General features: G+C 41.2%; 1 protein-coding gene across 8 annotated transcripts in view; it reads left to right on the top strand.

The window, feature by feature from the left end:
* Positions 1 to 22,733, top strand: part of LOC147141786 (eukaryotic translation initiation factor 4 gamma 3-like) — a 67,346-nt gene extending 44,613 nt beyond the window's left edge. For all 8 annotated transcript variants that reach the window (XM_086039869.1, XM_086039875.1, XM_086039874.1 and 5 more), the window contains 20 exons: positions 1,496 to 1,615; positions 3,533 to 3,688; positions 3,769 to 3,966; positions 6,637 to 6,783; positions 7,390 to 7,626; positions 7,758 to 7,862; positions 9,111 to 9,249; positions 10,881 to 10,993; positions 11,482 to 11,572; positions 11,725 to 11,842; positions 14,170 to 14,414; positions 14,506 to 14,618; positions 14,700 to 14,872; positions 15,471 to 15,596; positions 16,275 to 16,356; positions 19,518 to 19,616; positions 19,691 to 19,837; positions 20,235 to 20,316; positions 20,400 to 20,546; positions 21,863 to 22,733. In XM_086039869.1, the coding sequence (XP_085895995.1) occupies positions 1,496 to 1,615; positions 3,533 to 3,688; positions 3,769 to 3,966; positions 6,637 to 6,783; positions 7,390 to 7,626; positions 7,758 to 7,862; positions 9,111 to 9,249; positions 10,881 to 10,993; positions 11,482 to 11,572; positions 11,725 to 11,842; positions 14,170 to 14,414; positions 14,506 to 14,618; positions 14,700 to 14,872; positions 15,471 to 15,596; positions 16,275 to 16,356; positions 19,518 to 19,616; positions 19,691 to 19,837; positions 20,235 to 20,316; positions 20,400 to 20,546; positions 21,863 to 22,044 (2,820 nt within the window). In that variant the 3' untranslated portion in view covers positions 22,045 to 22,733. The remainder of the gene's footprint in view (positions 1 to 1,495; positions 1,616 to 3,532; positions 3,689 to 3,768; positions 3,967 to 6,636; positions 6,784 to 7,389; positions 7,627 to 7,757; positions 7,863 to 9,110; positions 9,250 to 10,880; positions 10,994 to 11,481; positions 11,573 to 11,724; positions 11,843 to 14,169; positions 14,415 to 14,505; positions 14,619 to 14,699; positions 14,873 to 15,470; positions 15,597 to 16,274; positions 16,357 to 19,517; positions 19,617 to 19,690; positions 19,838 to 20,234; positions 20,317 to 20,399; positions 20,547 to 21,862) is intronic.
* The last annotated feature ends 1,276 nt before the right edge of the window (positions 22,734 to 24,009 follow it).

The following is a 24,009-nucleotide window of genomic DNA, read 5'->3' as shown; positions in this document are numbered from 1 at the left end:
GTGTGAGTGGACAATATCAGTGGCGATGTTGTCCCACATTGTTTTAATTTCGCCACATAATTTCTGTGTGTGTGGGGGGCCGGGGGCTGCATGTGTGTGCGCTTGTGTTAGGCTTGAGTGTGATGTTTTAAGTGCGTTCTTGACTGTTGCCGATGCAACGCCAAAGGACGAGTAGGCTCAGAAGATGATGATGAAGAGCTGACAGTCCTAAAATAGTGGTGATGAACTGGAATCCTTTTTTTAACAAAGTATTAAAACAAACTAAAAAAAATACCCTGTAATTTGGCGATGACGGAAGCGCTGCTAAGGTGACGGAGGGACATCAATGACAAATGACAATGACAGATTTGGTCGGCTTCAAATAATGACGGACTGATGATGACGGACAGTTGGCCTGGCCGCTAGCGAATAACGTATGACCGAGTGGCAAAAGTAATTGACTCGCCCACCTCTGCCGATTTGATCTTACACAAAAGATGTTATATTATTAAATATTCCGTTTTGATTTGAACTTTTTATTGTGCAACAAATAATGATCCAATTGTGGCTTGCACACACGCACAGCTGCAGAAATATATATATATATATATATATATATATAGATATATAGATAGATATATAGATATATATTTATTTATAATATATTTAAATATCCCACTTCCGCTGTGCAAACTGCAAATGTGGATTAATGCTGGGTCTCCTGTGTGAACGAGGTTCCTGATTTTTGTATTTGAGTCTGTAATGTGAAGCGTGAGGGTTTGCTGAAATCCTGTTTTGATTTAAATCCCACTGCAATTATGTCACACTTGGCAACATTGAGATGCCGTTCCCTGCCCCCCACCTCTGTCGAAAAAAAATTGTAAACTGGCTGATGTCAAAACTAGTAATTAAAGATCTCACGCAGGACAAAGAGTAGAGAGGTCAATGAACTGAATGCTTTTATTTATTTATTTATTTATTTATTTCCCCTCTCTCTTTCCTCACTATTGTCCCTCCCGCTCCTGCGTTCCTTTCTTTCCCTCCACATCTGCTTCTGACTTTTCTCACTGGATGGCCTGCTGAGCCGGGCTCACATAACGTATTGTTAAAAAAAAAAAAAAAACTTTTAAAAAATACTCCAAGCAAAACAACTAATAATGTAGCACAGCTATCAGTTGCGACAAGTCACCCTTAGGCCAACTTTTGTCAGAAATGCACAGCTTTTTTTTCTCTGCCCTTTCTCCAATATCACTGGAGGATGACTGCTCCCCCTGCTGTTGATGATTCACTCATACCATTGCAGCCATTTTCTATAGCCCTATTCTATTGCCCACCTTAGGGTCATGGGTGAGCTGGAGCCTGTTCCAACTCTCTTTGGCGAGAAAAGTGGGGCATACACTGGACTGGTCAACAGTCAACTGCGGGGCACATATAGAAAAACTACCATTCACACTTGCATTCACACTTAATGGGTAATTTAGAGTTTTCTGTTGATCTGACATGTATGCCACTGCAGATGAACCAAAACAAGTTGCCTTCTCGAGCGGCGGATCCCAGGGTGATTTCCAGGGGACCCGATTTCACACCTGCCTTTGCAGACTTTGGCAGACAGATGAGCGGTGCACGAGGCGCTATGGTGAGTCTCATAAATACCCAAACAAACACTTCTGGATCTTATTGACTACTTTGTTTCGAACCACAATAATGTACTTACTGGATTAAGCCTATCATCTCGTGGGTGAAGAAACTTGTGGTGTGTACTAGTTTGGATTGGAAATATACGTTTTTTGACACCAGTCCTCGACATTTTCTGACAGACCATTGTCCCCTTTAAAATAGTTATAGTCCAGCTAATAGATACCATGTATCAAGTAGTCAACATAAATAAGCGCCTCCCTCAAATACATTCCTGACTTTTTCCCCATTAAGAAAAATCAAATTGGTAATAACTGTATGTAACAGACTTAAGATGGACGCTGGTACTCATGAAGGCGAAGACTCAGGCAGGAGTCAGGAAAAATACCTTTTTATTATGTGATCCATGTCACATTCACACAGGTAACGGAGCAATCTCTCCCCTGCAGCGGTTGAGAAGATACACAAATGAGGCAAAATCTTTGAGTCTTACATAGTTTAGCATCACTTTTACCAAACAAAACCAACTGTAAAAGTCATATACAGACTCATAGTAGGTTCAGGCCACGTTTCTATGCAGTTTGAAACAGGAGATACAACTTTTACACTCGCTATCTTAAAACAATGGAGGGAGCATTGTAGCACGTCTTACCCGGAAAGAAGCTGTTTCTGCTTTGCCGGGAAAGCGCAACTACGTCACACAAGTGCCCCTGTATGGCTCATTAATAAATGCCTACCTTGCTACAGCAGACAACGCAAAACCAACAAACATATTTACAAAATGGCCAATGTAGATTCATAATGCACACAAATAACCCTTGTACTGTTTAACCAGAATATGTTGAGTTTTGAGAATGATCACAAAATTAATAAAGCAAAATATAAAACTAAATATTTACTGGGCTACATGTACACAGTCATTCACATGCAGGCATTTAACTGCAGAGCCAACACTAATGCTCTTGTTAACCAAAGATGAATAAGTGTCAATCTTTTTTTAATGTTTTCATTAGGGATGTCACGATATCCAAATATATCACGATATGAAGCTCACAATACGGTAATTATCACAATATTGTGGGGAGGTTGGCGATGTATAAAAAGATCACAATACTATATAAAAGCGCACAATATTATAAAAAAAATAAAAAAATCTAAAAAAAAACATGACAATATTCAGTTTTTGTACATAATAGCATTCACAAAGAAATAGGCTTGGCCAGTCATGGGCTCCTATTGGCAATTAGCGTGGGTCTTAAACATTGGTGGCATCAAATTAAACTCCACTAATAAACCAACCACCACAGGGTGCTGGAACTGCACATATGGACAACAACATAGTCTTTTAAACAGTTTTACTGCTATTAATATCGTGACATAACGACGATATATTGTGGCAATTTTAATATCGCAATATCACGATATTGCCGATATTGTAACATCCCTAGTTTTCATTTATGAGAGGCCTGCGGTTTGGTTTGTCAGTAACAGTAGAAATCTAGCTTCAATTTTGACCCTTTACCTACATGTAAACGAAAAGGTCCCAGTGAATATCATCTCATTATTAGCTCTGTTATTCACTATTTACATCAATATTTATGGTTTCTCCCATATTAAGGTGATTTATTAAGCGATCAATTTAATGGTTTTTACAGAATGCATTATGAACTGTAATGTTCAGCCATTTATTGAATCAGTAACCACAGTAAAACACAAAGGCAATGAGCACATTCACACAGGAGCTGCTGTTGGCTACAGCTCTCACTCAGACATTCATACGCAGACTCGCCTATGTCACACCCCACACCACTCGGCTCCGCCCTTTAAGACACAGACACTACATTACGTTGAATATTTTCTATTTATTTTCAAAATGTCTAACTGTCCTTTATCATTAATTTCCTGTCTTCACGCACAGCTAATGAACATGGGCACGCGGCGGCCTCCTCCTCGGAAGATCATCATGAGCGTGTCTGTGAACGACGAAGTTATACTGCAGAAGGCAGAGAATGCCTGGAAGCCGGGCTCCAAGCGGGAGTGTGTTGTCGACGACCCAGAGACGCTCAGGACACAGGTAGGGGAGTGTATTTTACCTACCATGTGCAGGTGGAATTGATGCATGCTTTTTTTTTTGTGGTGTCCTGTCTCCTTCAGGAGCTATTCAGGAAGGTGCGCAGCATCCTGAACAAGCTCACACCTCAGAAGTTCAGCCAGCTGATGAAGCAGGTGACGGACCTGACCATCGACACGGAAGAGCGATTAAAGGGGGTGATCGACTTGGTCTTCGAGAAAGCCATTGACGAGCCCAGCTTCTCTGTCGCCTACGGGAACATGTGCCAGTGCCTTGCTGAGGTAAAGCTGCAACAATTAATCGAATAACTTCAGTAATTCCGTTAATATATACAGTGGTACCTCTACTTACAAACGTCTCTAAATACGAAATTTTCAAGTTACGAAACAGGAAAATATTGCTTGTTGTTACGAAAGAAATTTCAAGATACGAAAGGTAAAAATACAGTATGGGCTGCCACTCGCAGCTTCGGAGTTTCTTGGACGCAACATACTCATAGCTGCTCTGCCATTGGCTAGCCTAGCATCTTCCTCGCATCCCATTGGCTAAGAGGAACCTCGACCATATGTGTCTATGTGTGCAGATAGACAGGTAGGTAGATAGATATGTGATAGATATGTCTATGCAGCGTCCTCGTCATTCGCTCCTAGGGCCATTAGGTATTCCGATAGTTTTACGTGAATTAGAAAGGAGGAAAAAAAGGGACAAAATCTTTTCTTTCTTTTTTTTTTTTGTCCATACAAAGAAAGCCAGAGATAGAAAAAGTATGAAAAGGGGATGCGTTTGGTTGATCTCTCCAAAGAATATGACCGTCGCCACGTCATTAAATCAGTTATTTACAAAACGCCAGGCAAAAACCACTTCTGAGAAAGTACATGAACCAAAGAGGGCAAAAAGCGATGAGGACAGCAATTAAAAGGTAAACGACCATCATTTTTATTCTTTACTCTATTCTTTGTTTTTTTACATTATGCACAACTCTCATTTATTGTGCAATAATCTAATTGTAACATGTATTTGTTACATGTTTTGATGCATTTTTATCCTTTATAAAACATTTATGTCTGAATATTGGGGGGCTTGGAACGTATTAGGGCATTTACATGGAAAACAAGTCTCTACTTACAAAATTTTCTACTTAAGAAATTTCTTCCAGAACCAATTAATTTCGTAAGTAGAGGTACCACTGTAGATTAAAGGAAAATCTCTGCCTCAAACCTTCTTAAGGATCACTTTCTTATGGACGAATGTTACTGCAGTCGCACTCACCATTCCGAATAGAAATTAGTTGGCACGATGGCCACAAGCCAAGGAGGATAGAGAATGTAAAAGAATGTAGCGTTTGGGATCATTTTGTATAGTCTGATGCATTTTGCTCCCTCTGACTTTGCGGGTAAAACTGCCTGCTCAAAATACAGCTGTGAAGTCATAAATATTTGTTACTACTTAAATAAATGGAGGGGAAAAAAGAGGCCAAACACAAAAAAAAAGGAAAAAAATGCTGTCTATACTTACTCTAGTACGGTTCAAGATTCCATCCAACGCACACAGCATTGTAAGAATATGTGGTCACAGCACAAGAAGGCGTGCTCGTTTCCCACAGTTATTGTTAGAATGTTTACCTCACACAGGCATCATATTTTGTAGAAAACAGAAAAGAAATAGATCAACTGTTTCTTTGTGGGCCTGTGGCCTAACTGTGTGTTGATTCAAAGTGACTTCATTGGGCAGCGCCTTTGTTTTGGTCGCCAACTCGGCCATGGACTTGCCGCCATAGCTCCGCTTATTGTTTGTCAATAAACTCACCCAGTAATGCAAGTTGGCAAATATTCTGCTATTTTGAGTTCATATTTTAACAAATAGGTGCTTTCACACCACCATATGAACCTGAAACGTTACATTTTGTAATACCAATCTAAGATGTTGCTGTTGTATTTTGCAATATCTTTCTACCTCAGGATTATTTTATCACTTAGTGACCTTTAAATTAAGACATTTTATAATTTAAAAGTGTGGCTTGATTGGTTGTAATTCATTAGTTTAGCTTGGAAAAACACATGAGCTGAAAAATACAACTCTATATTGATATACTGTATTTCAATTTAATGGCATCATTTTAAACACACGCGTACAGCCATTTTGGGTCCAATGAGAAGTAATGTGTACAGTAATGTGTTACTGCTTAACAATAGACACACATTGGACAACGAGGAGGGCACAACGAAAAACAATGCCATAATGCATAGCAAAAATTTGCATGGGGTTCGTAATGCATTTACTTTTTTTGTAACTATGGAAATGTTCATTAATTGTTCACTGTCCCGTATTGAACAAATAATCAAATTAAATCAACAAGATACACACTGGCATGTTATTCCACAATTTTTACAAAGTGTCAGCCAGTTATATTATTTTTTTAAGTTGTTTTTAAAGTTATTAAATGTACATGAAAAATAATTATCAAATTAGATATAAAATATTAACTTTTAACTACTGCGAATTGTGTACACATGTGAAGTGTCCCTTTAGAAAATCAGAACATTTAAAAATCCAATTTTTTTCAGACAATACAATCATCTGAAAAATCACCTGATCTTCCCTGATTTCCGATCAGGTGATGGGACAACCATAAATTCCGATTACAACGTCGCTGTAGGAACATAAACCAAGGACCACCTATTTCCACCTCATGCATATACCCGCCTTTTGTTGTTAAGATCGATGTATCGATGTACTGAGAAAATATAACACAAATAATTAAAAAAAAAAAAAAAAAGCTGTCATCAAAATGTGCTGTGCAGTTTTGGCATAGTTCTGCTCACAAACAAACACATGAAGTCCAAATACATTTCGCAAGCATTATTTGTGCAAATGCTAAATGTTCACAGTCTTTTTCTATTTCTATTTGTGTGTGTGCGTGTGCGTCTGTTTGTCTGTGTTGGACTATACAGCTCAGAGTGCAAATAGCAGACAAGCCCAACAACACAGTCAACTTTCGCAAACTGCTTCTCCACCGCTGCCAGAAAGAGTTTGAGAAGGACAAAGTGGACGATGTGGTGTTTGAGAAGAAGCAGAAAGAGCTGGACTCTGCCGATTCGGTACGTGACTGTTTTTTAGGCTAGTGATTTTTCAATCAGTGTGTCGAGAGATTATTGTTGGGGCCGTGGGAAATTATTCATCCATCCATTCTTTGAAACGTTTATCCTCACCAAGGTCGCGGGCACACTGTAGTCCATTCCAGCTATCTTTTGGCAAGAGGTGGTGTCCACCTTGAATTGGTCGCCTGCCAATTGCAGGGCACAAATAGACATTCACATTCACCTTTCACACTCGCATTTACATCTACAGATGATTTAGCGTGTTCAGTTCACCTACAAATGGCATGTTTTTGGAATGTGGCAGGAAACCACGCAGGCACGGTTAGAACATGCAAACTCCACACAGGAAGGCTGGAGGCCTTATTTTAGCCCATAAACTCTGCACTGTGAGGCGTACATGTTAACACGCCAGCCGCTGCAACGCCGGAAATGATTCAATTGCACTAAGTGGTCCGCCAATCATTATTTTAGCTTTTTTTTCAAATAGATTTTTAAAGCTGCTTCGAACATTTTTTTTTATTTTGCGTTTTATCACATTTATTATTTATTTTGAGTTACATATTTTCTTGATGTATTGTATTTTTCTTTTTTATGATGTCCTTGCAGTCCACGGAGCGTGAGCGACTTCAAGAGGAGTTAGAAGAGGCCAAGGACAAGGCGCGGCGGCGATCCATCGGTAACATCAAGTTCATCGGGGAACTCTTCAAGCTCAGGATGCTGACGGAGGCCATCATGCACGACTGCGTGGTCAAGCTGCTGAAGAACCACGACGAAGAGTCTCTTGAATGCCTGTGCAGGCTGCTCACCACCATTGGCAAAGACCTCGACTTTGAAAAAGCCAAGGTGAGCCCCCAGGTCACATTTTGTCTGCAAACATCTGAAATGAAACTGATTAAAGGAGACACAGAGAACACCTCCACCTTGCAGTTTTGAGTCATCAACTCCTTTCTTGTTTAATTTAATTCCCTCCTCAGCCTCGAATGGATCAGTATTTCAATCAGATGGAGAAAATTGTGAAGGAGAGGAAGACGTCGTCTCGGATACGCTTTATGTTGCAGGATGTCATTGACCTGAGATTGGTGAGTGTGTGGACATGTCGAAGCCCTCTCTGTATGATATTTGTCTTACCTATGTAACATGTCTTTTTTTTAAGTGGGATACACACATACCAATTTTATAAAATGAGAGACCCCATACGACAAGGAATAAATGGACAAGTGTGTTCTTACTGCTCTTAAAGTTTAATGAGTGAATGAGTTCAGGTTAAACCGTGTTTTTCTTTTTCTTTTGTTGCTTTTATTGGTAAATCCGAACGAGCGTCATGGAAACAGTTCAATTGGAAACGCCGAGCTGCATCCTGTCTGCGCATGCTCTGTCTTGACATAAAAGCGCGATGACGTTGTCGTATACGCACTTTAAAATTCAGCGTCTTAAACAGAGCTCATCTGTGACAGGCGAACTTGATTTAAAGAATTTGTAACTTGTTTTTATTCATCAGTTGCTTCACTAAAACTGTTGAAACTATCACAACTACTGTGATAAGAAGACAAATGAACTCGGTCTTGATAAATCACGTGATATTTACATCGATCTCCTCATGTCACACGGCTGTAACACGGCCGATCTGATTAACTGAGTGGAACATGTAACGGGTCTGAATACTTTTCGTACCCACTGTACCTCACTCGCCGTGTACCCACTGTACCTCACTCGCCGATTGCATGTACACAGTCTTGAAGTCAGTCAGTCTTGTTTCATAAACTACTGAGTTCAGTAGTTAAATAATTCAACACAAACAAAGCAACTTCACATGCTGGCTCATCAGTAGTGATAGTCTGCATACCATCCTTAGCAATCGCTACCACAAACGTATGTAACATCACATGTGGTTTTAACAAATGCTTGCACTATGCACAAATATTAAGTCATTAAACCCACCTTTTGGCATTTGTGCAAAATAATTAATATTGAAGAATACAGGCAAATTGTAACGGGAAAGTAAACTACACCGTCAATTCGTAGCTGCACTGGGAAAGAAGCAGGAACATACTTTAGCTTTTAATGGTGCATGAGGTGTATTCAAGGACTATCAGCAAAAAAAGTCATCTTAAACGAAAAATGCAAACATTGTATTTAACTACACCACCACCAAGATTCCACCAGATGGTGCCAAAGTAGGTGAATAACAGAAAATAGGGATCCCAAACATTGCGAATGCCAAACCACAAATTCTCTGCACTGTGCAACGCTTCAAATGAAGGCTTGCCATGCAGGTTTTTGTGACCAGTGAACCTGACACTGCCACATGTTCATCCCTGTCTCTGCAGCACAACTGGGTGTCCAGAAGAGCTGACCAGGGGCCCAAAACCATTGAGCAGATCCACAAGGAGGCCAAAATTGAAGAGCAGGAAGAGCAGAGAAAAGTGCACCAGCAACTGCTTTCCAAGGAGAACAAGCGACGAGGAGGTAAGGGCCCCCTTCCAAATCCTTCTTATAGGGCTTCCAGTCACATCTGCATGGCTATGGAGCCTGCGAACATTTCCATTTTGTCCCCATAACCCTAAAGATATTATGTTCTATTTCATCCCTGCTGACTTCGGCAGGCGCTGCTTATAGTACTGAATGTTCCCTTCGCAGTGGGCAGTTTTTGAGTATTCATACCAAAATAGTCACCTGTAAAACCTGGGTGTGTATAAGACGAGAGGTTTGTTTCTTAGGGAATCTTCTCATGTGAACACGAGGATTCAGAGTGAAAAAAAGGACCCTCTAGCGATCATCAACAAAACCTCCCCCTGTCAGAAAACCCTCAGTCCCTGAGGTACTGTAGTCCATACATGGATTGGACAGACCCTCTGTAATGTGATCTTGGGCAGCGATCGTCCTTGTCCTCTACCACCACAGTCAACACAACAATAAGTATAAGTAATAATAAAAAAAAGTCACGTTCATCTTATGGCCACGTTTTCACTAACAAGTTCATTTTATATATTTTTTGATCAGTAAAATGAAAACAGTTGCCATTTTCTATTTTATCAATAAATTCGGGAGAAATTAGGAAATAAGTGACTCCATGAATAACGCCCCTTGTTTATGAGGAGAACGGCCGCGCCCCCTAGCGTTCTATCCCTGTTCGGCCAGAGTCACGGGAGTAACCGATTCCAAACTCTCCAGTGGAAATCAATGTAATTTCATTGCTTATAACGTCCAAAAACGGCAATCAATTGGCACTAAAATTTATGTGGACATCTCTATTAATGCCCACTTCAACATATCAAAAGGATTAACCTCTCCGTGGCTGATTTATATGAGATTGAGGAAATGTGGAAGTGAGCAGAGCTACATAGCTTTATGCTGGGACGAGCACACACTGCTTCTTTGCTTGAAAAAAAACCACCCAAAAAACACTGCTTCTTTGCTGATCACGGTTAGGACGAGCGAGGCATTTAACACCAGTCAGGATATTTACAGAGACTGAAGTGGGAATGAGGAGACGTGCACATTTGTTTGAATGAGGAATGGCCCCAGCAAAGCCGGGAGAAGGGGCGCTGACGTCGTTCACAGCTGGCAGAGGCAAAAAAGTAAACCACGTGCCGTGTAGCCTGGGCGCTAACTTGAGGCTAACTGGACAAAAACCTTGGCCACTCTGCGGCACATGCTCTAACTATTATGTTGAGCTGAATAAACAAAGGAATCAGTAACCTTATCTTAACGGTGGGATAGGTTACAGCACACGACCACACCATGTCTCAAACAAAGGGGGACTCAGCCTCAGGAGGGCGAAGCTTTTGCTGCTCCGACCAATGTGGTCTCAAGGCTCCCGGAGAGGGAACAATGACGTCAATAGACAATTCTTTTTTTCTTCAGGGTTGAGAAGTATCCAGTAGTATGCCTAACGCCAAGCCTGAAGAATAATAATCTAGGGTTCACAGGTGACTATTTTGGTATGCATATTCGAACTGCGCATGTGCGAAGGGAACATTCAGTGCGGCCCACATAAAATAACGTGGTGGGCCAGATCTGGCAGGGGGGCTTGAGTTTAACACCTTTGCTCTAACCCCTTGCTTGTAATGGTGGGTGCGTCACATTTTGTTTCATAGATCTGCGAGAGCAGAGAGAGCCGCGTATGCCCAGAGAGGAGACCTGGAATACCGTACCCATGACCAAGAACAGCAGGACCATTGACCCAAATAAGATCCCAAAGATCTCCAAGGTGAGCCACCGCTGCAATGTCACGACTCTAGAATTTATTAGCTGCTGCTTCTCTGACTGGTGACTTGATTTTGTGACATACTATATCTCGTAAGTATCTACTTGTCTTTTGCGGAAATCTGTGCTATATCTTGTGCGGCACCTGCGTGTGACGTGTACCTTAAGTTCTCGACGCCAATTGGCTGTCGCAGACGAGGGACAGACTGGGACCGCATGGGTCGGCTAAATATGCAGACAGGAACTTTGTGACGGATAGGCGATGCGTAGCTTTGATTATTTTACCTTGATTATTTTATTCCTTACCTCGACACACTTGTGTGCCACGGTCCACTGTTTTTGAATCACTGAAATAAAGTCCACAGAAATGGAGCCTTAGTTCCTCTCTGAACATTTAGAACGAAACGCAGATTAATTCTTGTCCTGTAATTGAAGTCTCCCTTAGGTTGGTGTCATCTCTCTTTCTCTCTGTCTCTCTCACTTTCTGTGCAGCCTCAGATGGACGAGAAGATCCAGCTTGGCCCGCGGGCTCAAGTCACGTGGGTGAAAGGCAGCAGCGGGGGAGCTAAGGCCAATGACTCAGGTCTGATCTTTACATTTCGATTTCCAATATCTTCATCCCTCTCTCTGGATATTTTTCATTATGTAATGAATAATGACTAGTTTCTGATGTTGCTTTATAGTTTGCTATAGCTCCTATTCATCTGCTTATCCTTTTCTCCTCTCCTCTTTCAGAACCATCAAGGAGTAGCCTCAACCATTACTCTGCGCTGCAGTCAACACCATCGTCTCAACAGGCCTCGTCAACTCCCCCACAGAACTCAGACTTTGATTCTAGGAGGACGCTCGGAAGGTGAGCAAACCACATACACAGGTCGGTGCATATGCATACTGGCAGAGGTGGGCGCGTCAGTAAATTTTGCCCGTCATTCGTCATACCCTATCGGCCTGGCCACCCATCTGTCACTCAATCATCGTTATTTTAACCGTGCTTCCATCATCGCGAAATTATAGTTCATCGCTGAATTTTAGGACCTCAGCCAGTCCATCACACAGTCATCGTTATTTTAACCACGCTTCAGTCATCTCTAAATAACGGCTTATCACCACTATTCCACCGCCTCCCAATTCCAGCAGTGGCCTTTAGGGCAATGTTAGTCCAGTAATTTGGTATTTTCTGTCGGTAGATTTGTCACAAGGAACATGGAAGTTGTTCAACTGCATATCTGTACAATTCTTCAATAAAGACGTGACACAAAACAGCTAGTTTACAACTGGCTGCAAGAAATTGTAAACATATTACAAATAAATAAATAGTGGAGAGCGGAACTAACACCTGTGGCACGAAGGTATAAAGCATTCTGTGCGACCACTCTACCCACTACCTCGTGAGCTGACACTATTTTACTGGCGCAAAATGTCTACTTGTGAATCTGGTTCTCAATATATACACCCGTTTCAATTTGCGTTTAGGAAGCAACTTGAGATCTAGGTCTATTTTTTTAAACTTGATTTTTATTTATTTTTTTTCAATTTTTTAAAAATATTTGTAACTTTTTTTGCAGTCTAAGAGTGGCAAACAAGCTTTTATTAAAGATTTGGAAATGTATGCAGTTGTACAATTACCATTTACCTTGTGACGAATCTTTAGATGGGAAACACAAAATGACTGGAATAGCTGGAATCAAGAGCCAATTAATCTGGAAGCCAGTTGAATCCTAACACCGGCTGGAATGACGTAAAAGAAGAGTAGGCTCGGCGAAACCGAGATTTAGCAGCAAACACGACTACAGGTCACCAGATTGACCAGCGATGTTCAAACTTTTTTTTTTTTTTTTTCCTGTCGGAGGAGGAGTCCCTGCTCCCCTCCACTAGAAGCAACAGTGGGGTTTTCACCTCTGCGAACAAACAGACGCAAGAGAGAAAGCATATTTCCGTCAGTTGTCAGTGAAATGGGAGTCCGTTAGTGTCGGAATGAGGTCCATCGGTACTGACCTGGTTAGTGACGATTCCGGTGATGGATGAATACGGATGAATACTTCATTTGTGATTTGCCAGCAAAACGGCTATCCGTCAGTGATATTACTGATTGACTTTCAGTACAGACAGAATGCCCACCTCTGCATGCTGGCGTAGGTAGAGTCCAATGTTCCCTATAATTTTCTATGCGTCTGAGCATTCACACAAACATCTTGGGCATTGAGACGTGAGACGTGCACACGGCACCCAAACCAGTATCACACCTGTCCAAAACCTGAGATCATAACGTTTCATGTAGGCAAGTTACAAAAAAAGTCATACCACCTATATATCCAAATAGAGCATATCAATTGAATAGAGATTTAATCCCCAGTTTGTAAGAGTTGGTTTAGGATTTATGACATATTTTATGTTGTGAATCAGCCCATATTGACTTGTCCAAACATCAATGTAAATAAATGTGAAAATTTGTAATGATGATAATTATCAGAGCCCTGGGACGGACACCCGTTTTGTGGACAGTCTGATGGAGGATGAAAGCTATTTTAAGTAGGACAGACTAAGCAAGGACGGAGGTAGGTTTTCGTCCATCCCTCTATTCGTCGCCACTGACGTGTTGTGTTGGGTTCTTTTAAAAAGCAAGACTGCCTTACAACATTGGAGTGCTCTTTTTCATGTGCGTTCCCTCTCCGCATTATTTTTCTCACAGGCATAGTCTGCCCTCATTTTACACTTAAAAAAGAAGATTACAAAGTGCAATATGTCTACTGTAAAACAGAACTTTTATACCACAACAGTATGTCTACAATCGCCAACATAAGGCATTGGTGTGCGCTAATTTGATATAGTCTGGTGCCTTAAGTTAGAATGTATTGTAATTCTCCATGAATGGTTAAGGGTAGACACAGTTGCTGGTAGACTTAAAATCCCTATATTGAACAAATGTAACAAAAAAAGAAACACATAATACTTTCATACACAAGCTCAGTTCATGAAAAATGGAAGCAAAAATAAGTTTTTATTTATTATTTGTTCAGTGTGTTTTTAAAATACATTAATATAGTCTCTCTACATCACATATTTTCACATATTGTGAATGAGTCTGGATTTTAATGTACCTGACAACAAGACTACTGTAAAATCCTCCAACGGTTCACCTGGTTGAATTAGAAGTTTGACATGTTTTCTATTCATTTCCAGTAATCGTAGCAGCACTGTGCGGGAGCGCAGTGAGAAGCCACAGATCCACACGGCGCCATCGTTGTCGTCGTCGCAAAGGCTCACGTCTTTGAACAGGGGCGACAGTTCCAAGGAGAAGCGAGACATTCATACCCCGGAGGAGACGCGGAGGGATCGGGAGAGGGAGGCAGCCAAGCCGCGCAGACAAAGTGTCACAGAGGACAAGCCCGAGCCAGAACCAGAGCGTAGCAGGACCCGAGAGCCCGGTAGAAAAGGCTAATCAGATAACAATAATAACACAATGCAAAAAACATCAAACCGCCTCAGACTGACACTGGTGTTACAATACCTTGACAGTTAAACCTGAGCCAGTGGCACCGACGCCAGAGAGGCTGGTCCTGTCTGAGGAGGACATGGAGAGGAAGTCCAAGTCCATCATTGACGAGTTTCTCCACATTAACGATTACAAGGTACAGAGATTCACTGGACTTTTAATCAGCATCTTTAAGTAATCCATTGATTTGGTCGTTGTTGTATCCTTCCCCCTGCAGGAGGCTGTTCAGTGTGTGGACGAGCTGGTTTCGGCCCCCCAGTTGCACACGTTCGTTCGTGTCGGAGTGGAGTCGACGCTGGAGCGCAGTCAGATCACACGGGAGCACATGGGCCTGCTCTTCTTCCAGCTGGTGCAGCAGGGCGTCCTGCCAAAAGACCAGTTTTACAAAGGGTCAGTCCATCTGTATCCCACACACTCATGCACACTGTACAGACTCAGACTAAAAATAAATACGGTACTTACTAGGGCTGAACGATTTATCATTTTGGGACCGAAATCGCAATCTCAGACAACGTGATTTTGAGATCGCCAAGATGCAGTGTCTTTAAAGGGCACTTATCCCCCTCGCTCACCATTAGTGGCATGCTACTGTGGGCAGGTCCAGCGCCGAACTGGTTAAAAAAAAAAAAGCATTGTCCAACTACACGCTGTTGCCTGTACTCCCGGAAGTCATTTCGTTCGCCGTTTCTTGAAACTGTCCTGAATGTTTGGGCTATAATAGCTCCTAAATACACAAAGCATTTGCATTGTAATCTTTGAATTCAATATGTATTAAAAATGTCCAATCAACATACCACGCATGTTTTTGGAATGTGGGAGGAAACCGGATTACCCGGAAAAAACCCACACGTGTGTGTGTGTGAACACTCCCTTTTGCATGTGAAAATATTTGGATTGTAAATATATGCGTTTACCCCACTTTATTTGCACATTAGCAGCTGATTATTTCTATCTTACACTAAGTTATCACTTTTATTTGTGCTTTCAGGTTCGCTGACATTTTGGAGCAGGCGGATGATATGGCTATCGATATTCCTCATATCTGGTTGTACCTGGCCCAGCTGCTAACCCCCGTGCTGAAGGACGGAGGCTTCTCTATGAGAGAGCTCTTTAGGTACCGAGTGCCACCCAATGATGTTTGATGACAAGAGTTAATAGCCGGGTTTACATGGAGCCATGTATTCCGACTAGAAAGGATCCGAATGACCAATTGGAATGAAAATGCGGCCTATAAACAACCCAATCGGAATAAAAAGGCCCAATCCGAATGGAATTTCATTCGGATTCACAGGGGTGGTATATTCCTCTTGCCAATCCGAAGGAGTGTCATGTAAACACTTCAGTCGGAATGGCCAGGCTACGTCCGGTGCGCGCATGCCCTGTCTTGACATAAATGCGTATTGACATAATTGTATGTGTATAATTGTCTTACCAGAGCTCGTCGGCGACGCGAGAACTTGTTTTCAAGTACTGGTAGGTTGTTTTTATCAAGGTGCTGCTTTGATAAAAGTTTTAAAACAATAACGATTACTGTGCTAAATAGAGGAATGAACGCCATCTTGATAGATCACGTGATGTATACATCAATCTCCGCGTGTGACACTTCTGTACCACGGCTGATTTGATCAACAGGGAGGAGCAGTAAACGGCCGATCGAAATAGATCACGTGACATGTAAATGTATCCAGGTGACCAGAGAGCTTCCGAATGACAAAAAAATCTCCATGTAAACCCGGCTAATGTGGCCTAGTTGAACACATTGGTTTTGACAATGCTGTTTGTGTCTCCACAGTGAATTAAGCAAACCTTTGTTTGCTGTGGGAAGAGCAGGAGTTCTCATATCTCAAATACTGCACATACTATGCAAACAAATGGTAAGTGACATTTTCATCTGATGTCTTAACCCGCTTGATGGTGCGTGTGGGCAAATGTAACTATTTAAAAGACAGATACTGCAGATTTGGGCGGTGTCTATTGTCTATGAACAGGTTGCATACTTTCGTCCAATTGGTATAGCGCTAGTCCTCATTAGGGTGGCGGTTAAGATGGAGCCTATCCCAGCTGACTCAAGAGATGGGAAGCCCCTGGACTGGTTGCCAGTCAATCACAGGGCACATATAGACAAGCAACCATTCACTCTCACATTCACACCCATAGACAATTGAAGCTAGTGTATTTTTTTGGGGAGTGATGAAAGATGGAAAGATGTTCCAGACACTCATTACAAACCAATAATGTTAAGCAATGTTACACACAAGTCATGTCAAGTGAAACTGGAATTAAAAGCAAATACAACTATTGAGAAATACCTGTTTATGTTTACGTTTTTTGGATCCCCATTAGCTCTTGCAATATACAAGAGCCATACAAGTGAAAGACAAAACAATACAAGATGTGTAACAAGTAAATAAGTATACAGGATTAATTATCAACTAGAAATAATAATGCTGAAATGAAATACTAAAGAATACTAATAAAGGAACCATAATGCTTTTTTTTTTTAAACTACCAAAAAAAGAAATACCCAAATGCAATCTATGTCACATGCACAAATAAGCATTGATTCGAAGCGATTGGCTGATGACCAGTCTAGGATGGAACTTGCTTCTCCAGCCCAAAGCCAGCGGTGATAGGCTCCAGCTCACCCGTGACTCTAATGAGGAGTAACACTCGAGAAAATGGATGGAAGGGTAGTGTGAAATAAAGAAAGAAATATGCCAAGAACAAAAGCAGAAGGTGCAGGTCTAAATGCTCAATTCGGATTTTTGGGTCAAATCCAATTTTTTGTTTTGTTTTTGTGTTTAAGCGTTCGCATTATATTATAAATGTGACCTCAGTCTGTCTGGTGTGTGAATTTATGCGTCCCCAAAGTGACCCGCATACGCAAAAAAAGAGACGATGTCACTCACGAGTCACGACTTACTGTTTTTGGGAGTAAATTTGGTCCAGCGTGTTGGGGCATGTCGACAGTGAAGCGATTCGATAGATGGCAGGTAGTAATTACAGTATTTGCAGGAAATGATGAGGCGAGGCTTTTCAATCTCATTTCATGGAAAGGTCACTAAACATGAAATCACGTCATAACTAGTGTTGTTCCGATACCGATACTGGTATCGCGTGGTATCCCGATACCGCATTAAAACGCTAGTATCGGATCGGCCGTTACTAACAAATACAACACCGATGCCAGTTATCGATACTCGTATCATTATTTGAACGCAGCGCGCATATTTGAGTGCCGCACGTGGAGGGAAAATACGAGAAGCCTTATCCATTATTAGCGTTATTGGTCATCGGTCTACTTATGTCTAGTTTGGTGAAAAAGGTCGCTATAAGGACATACATCGCCACATTGGAGGCCGTTGCTTGGGGGGACTTTGATGCTATCAAGAGCCTTCAATTACTTTGGGGGCATGTCGGCTGGATCTTAGTCTCTTAGCAAAGTATGTTGCTATTGTTTTACACAGTACATTGATCACTAGTTTAATGGTGTAAAACGCCTTTCATGAAATGGTTTGTGTCCAGATAAACTCGTCTTTATGACCCGTCGAAGCTTTTTGAGCTCTCCCTAGCTTGCTAACTGCTAACAAAGAGACGAGTTTGTTTACAACACATCGCTCAGCAAAATGTTCTATTATGTTCCATCAACGGATATGAAATTTGCATACCTATATAATTAACAGATTAATGTTGAAGTGCAGTGCGAAGTAAATCTTGAATGAAAAGTAAAAAGAAAACAATAACTGATATAAAGTCATCAGATCATAACCTGTTGTATGTTGTGATGGTATTAAGTGGTCACGTTGAAGATTTGACTGCCATTGTGCGCATCTGCTTTGAAACAACTTCGTTTTTTTGCCTCCGGTTAATTTGAATCACTGCCGGTATCACAAAATAGAATCTCTAGTTGACCGATTGGAACAACCATAAACAGCACAGGTGTTAACCATTTTTAGAAACACATAACGGACTTCTGTTATCCCACTCACTCAACCGCCTGCCCCTCTGGCAGCATACAAATGTGACGTCACACATTGGGGGGTCCGTTAGAATCACTGAATATATTTTAGAAGTACAAATCGTCGCTGTCATGTGAAAAACACTTACCTCCATTCTTTTTCATTTAATTATTTTTACATGAATCATCTTTCCGCGTTACAGACATCGCATTAAAGTGAAAATTTAAAAAAGTTTCCAAAATTGGAGATAAGTGTTTTTCACAGGGCAGCGACGAAAAACTGCACCTTGCTTTATTACAAATGTATATTCATGTAAATACAGTATGTATTCCATGTCTCACTCTCACAAGCACGAAGAACTATGAAAATAGGCTGGTTATTCAACATATGTATTTTGTGTGTACCGGTATATGTCACTACAGATACTTCATAAGTGATGATTTAAATATGAGTAATTTTACATCCAAGCGAGTGCAATTCTTTAGAATTACAAAAAAAAATATTGTGCTTATTTGGAATTTTTTTCAAATGGTGAGATATCGGTGCAGTATCGGCATCGGCTGATACTGCACAGCCAGGTAGCAGAATTGGTATCGGGGCCAAAAAGTGGTATCGGAACAACACTAGTCATAACCACGCGTAAAAAACGATCTGCGTGGCTGAATTACTACTATCACCCTAAATGTCCACTACCAGATCGCTGATTGCTCCACAACACTTTAACTTTACGCAGGGAACTAATTTACAACGTGCGATGTGATATGCATGTGATATGTGTAAACTCAGAAACTTAAGAGTTACTGCGCATTTTATTTCTGATGTGAAAATTGAAGTTTTTATTTGCCTTGGTATGAACAGGCAATTAATTGGGGCAACAGTGTCTATTAGAGGAAATGACTAAAGGCAAGATTATAGTTGTGATGGTTCAGAGCTGTAGATTCTTATTGCTGCATAACAATGCATCCAATTGTTCATCCTGCACTATTATTAACAGCAGCTCGGCTGTGTGACTTAAACTCACATTTTTCCTTTTTGTTAATTTGTCGATCGATTATGCATGCCGGTTGTCTCCGCAGAGCCATAGAGCTGTGAGTTCTCTCTGGAGGGAATCTGACCTCAATTGGTCTGACTTCCTGCCAGAGGGAGAGGATGTCCAGGCCTTTATCTCACAACAGGTACCGCCACCCGCTTCTGTGACCGTCACATAGCCGCGATCAACAGATTTATCTTTGTTGCCTCTCGCACGCAGAAACTGGAGTTCATCCTGTCGGGCGCTACGGACCCCGGAGCAGCTCTTTCCAAAAAGACCCTGTCCCCCGAGGAGCTGAGCCAGCAGCTAGAGAGGCTCCTGTTGGAGGACATGGCCAGCGACGAGCAGATCTTTGACTGGGTGGAGGTATGGAGCGGCGCTCGCGAAGTTCTCAAAGGAAGCCACTCGCAAATATGCATAATCTGTGTGAAATTTGGAACTGTTGACTTGTCCGCAAAGATGTTGTATGAACAGCAACAGGTGAATACATACAGTAAGTTAGTGGATGAGCATTTAATTGTTCTGCTTAGATGAACCGTGATACATTGTAGTACTAAACAAAGAATTATTCTTGGTCCAATTAGGTAAAATTGAGTAATTTCTCACAACACACCAGTTAATCTCACACAGCACGTTGCGCTGTTCTCACACATTAATGTTCTGTGACACAGTGGTTGGGAATCACTGATGTATGTTAATGCGGTATTATTTAGTGTTTAAGAATGCATTTGACTTATTTGTGCTCTATGTATCCGCCAACTAGGCAAACCTGGATGAAGCTCAGATGAGCTCATCCCCCTTCCTGAGGGCGCTGATGACAGCCGTGTGCAAGGCAGCGGTGAAAGGTAACCCAGCCTTCTCTGTCTTTCCTTGGCGGTCATAGTGGAACGATGAGACTCACTCACTCTCTTCCTACCTTCCTTGGCAGACATTGGCACCAACTGTCAAGTGGACACAGCCATCATCCAGAGGAGGCTGCCCGTATTACTCAAGTACCTTAACTCAGACACTGAGCGACAGCTGCAAGCACTTTATGCACTTCAGACTCTGATAGTCTCCCTCGATCAGCCTCCCAGTAAGTGCTCCTTCGTCACTCGGGATGCTGCAAATGTCCACCTAGCAGGTTACTCTGGCCTCTGTTCGTGCTCGTTAGTTTACCCTGACTACCGTCATCCTCAGAGTAAGTGCCCCTTAATTTTTAACATCTTAGCCCAGTGATTTGCAAACTTTACACTTACTACCTACTAAAGATATGTGACCATGCCGTGGCCACTCAAAACACTTATGTACATTAGGGGTGGAATGGTTTTTGAAAACCGTCGGTTCAACAATTTTGGTTTCGTCCCACTCCTTTCCCTCCGGTCCTTTCGTGCTGCACTTTCTTTTTTTTTTTCCTTAATGAGCGCTAACCCAGGATGGCGTCATGCATGGTTCCGGCGAGGCATCATGACGTATGCCACATCCTTCCAGCAACATGGCAGCCAATCATACTGCAGTGGGGCGGGTCCAGCCTCAGAGGCTGCTTTTTTTTTCGCCTCGGAGACTGCTCCGGTTGTATTCATAATGACGCTACCGTCAGCATCTTAAGCCATCGCTACAGAGTCTTTACATCTCCAACGCAAGACCTCTGGCACATGGACGTTGGAATTATATCAGGCTGGAAATTGCTATGTTCATGACTGAGGTGTTTTGTTTTTCACAGGAACTTGGTTATTCAATGCTAGAATGCAGCTAGCCGGCCCCCGGTGTTAAAAACTGGGAGGCATAACTAAATTTTGTGTATATATGTGCACGATATTGGAAAAAAATGACATTGCCATTTTTGGGGGGTTTGCGATATTGCGATATTAAAAATAGAAGAATTTTCACCAGATGACTTGAATAGAATTGTTTGGGAATAATTTGGTTAACTCACCATGATATCATTGTATTCATATAATATTGTTTAATCCAGACTAAGGATTGCTGTAAAAAAGGGGATCTATATACATATGTGTGTGTATGTATATATATATATATATATATATATATATCAAATCAAATGTATTTATATCGCACTTTTCATACAAAAAGACTGCAACTCAAAGTGCTGTCCAGTAAAAATGTCCAAAACACAACATAACATAAAAAGGAAGACCCGCAGTGAATGATAATGTACTTAGTCCCGCTGGTGTTCAGTGACCGCATCACTTGAGACCATTGGCAGGTCGTCTAAGAATATGCTTGTGCTTACTGTATTTTGAACTGTATGTTCAGTAATGCGATGTGCACGAGCGGCTGCGCAGGCAAAATTTCGACTGGCGACCTGCAAAAACACAGGACATTACAGATTACTTTCCTGACCACAATAACAAAATGTATCTTGACAATTCTGTCTTCGCTGTCTGCCAGACCTCCTCCGGATGTTCTTCGACTGCCTCTACGACGAGGACGTCATCTCGGAGGACGCATTCAACAAGTGGGAGACCAGTAAAGATCCGGCGGAGCAGGAGGGCAAAGGTGTGGCCCTCAAGACGGTGACGGCCTTCTTCACGTGGCTACGGGAAGCCGAAGAGGAGTCGGAGGACAATTGAGACCTGTACATCCCTACTCGACAAAATGTTGAATATGAGCGACCTGTTCACGTTCGCTGGAATTCCTTTTTCTGCGGTACTGTTCAGAAACATGCCGCCATTTTCAGTTTGGATTCCACTGGAGGAAGCACTAAATACATGTATTATACATAGAAAATATTTTTGTTTTAAATGTTAACTTACTGTTTTTGTTACTTTTTAAGAAGAGACTTAAAAAAAAGAAGCAGCAGCATAGGTTCTGGATTCTTTAATTTATTATTTTTTTAAGGACTTCAAATAAGGAAGCAAGAACCCGAACAACAGAAATAACAATATAATGAAATAATAAGAATGATAACAAAATAATAATTTTGACAAAGGAATAGAATGGCCTCCCTGGATTCTACACCGTCTGGATTAAAACAGGGTAGCACGAAATCATTTTGGGGGTGAAAGGGAAGCCAAGTTTGAGGTCAAAATAATCCAAAAAGCATCCCTCTGCTTTTGCTGCTGTGTCGGCATGTCGTGTTCAAGGACCGACGGAAAACGTACAACCGCTGATGAACAAAGTGGACGCGGAACCAGCAAAATGCCAGGAGGGAGGATGGAGGGAGTAAGGAAGCACTCGTGACAAAAATGCTTGTAATACTTCAGCCCTATACAGCTCATTAAAAGCTTGTAAATACATTAAAGATGGAGAGAACACAGTATTTTGAAACTTGGAGGTGATTCTGTACGTGTCTGTCTTTTCAAACCTCCTCCTCCCATTTGATGGCGAGACACTCTCAAAACTCAATTGTCCACAAATGTCCATGTCATCCATCAAACTACACTTTTATTATCAGGCCCTATTTTTGAGAATATTCTTCTGACAAATCAACCACTTCATGGGTATCCTGGTAAAAAAATGTATGCTCTGTGAACCTTTGCTTATTTGTAATTCAATAAGGTGTTCACGACCGAAGAACTTGCGTAGTGTGCTTGGTTCAAAGCAAAAACAGTATTGTTTTGGCGCCATCTGTTGGCATCTGGGTGCTCGAGAAACTTCATTCAGACAAATGTTAATCTGTTGGCAATTACAGTACAGTAACTTTTTAGGGGGGGGGGTGTTGGGGGGTTTCAACATGCCTGAAAATCCTACCAATTTGTACACATGCACACGTGTTATGAATGAAACCTTGACCTGGTCTAACATGCAGATTGACCCAAGACAATTTTCTGGTGTGTCAAAGAAACAATAGGAAGGTTAATTAGATCACATGAATGAGATCTTGATGTGATTGTGATTGTCTTTAAATGTGAACCTGATGTATTCACTTGCAATGTGAGCATGGAAACTCGACCTTCAAGAGATTGACGGAAATGTGTTTTTCTGCAGTGTTTTCAATTAAGTAGTCTCAATTTTTGAGTGTTTGCGCAAAGGTGTGTAAATGCAGGTTTGAGGAAATAACTTCAATTTATTAGTGGCTGGGATGTTAGTTGGAGAAAGAATCCTAAACATATCCATCAACCTCTTAATTTGTGTTGTAATAGTCACGTTTACTGTTCCTTTCCTTCAACAACTCTTTAGTTCCCTTTTGGCCACAAATAATTTACATTATCAACAGTCCTGTAATATCTGTTTGATAAATGTAGATTTTTCCCTTAAAATTGGTCAAAACAATAAAATGGTTAAATAAAATTGTTCATTTTTATAAAATGTCCAAAATATAATTGGTCAATTGACTTATTGTAAATAAAATAAACTATTTTTAAAATATTGGTAAACAATGTATTAATTTGATTGCAAAATTGGTCAATTACAGAACAACTTAAAAATAAGTATTAAAATAATTATACATGCAGATTTTAACTTCATTTTATCGAAGAGTGATCTGGCTCATCTATCTATTTTTAAAAATCAAATGAGGCCCTTGAAACACAATTTGCCCACCACTGGCGTAAATAATGATAATAGTGCATTTTATTTTTTATGCCACTGAAGAT

This window comes from Filicampus tigris, chromosome 9, assembly GCF_054856515.1.
Source record: "Filicampus tigris isolate MCC_2025a chromosome 9, RoL_Ftig_1.0, whole genome shotgun sequence".
NCBI lineage: Eukaryota > Metazoa > Chordata > Actinopteri > Syngnathiformes > Syngnathidae > Filicampus > Filicampus tigris.
The sequence above is the reverse complement of the archived record's forward strand: the minus strand, read 5'-3'. Positions and strand labels throughout refer to the sequence as shown.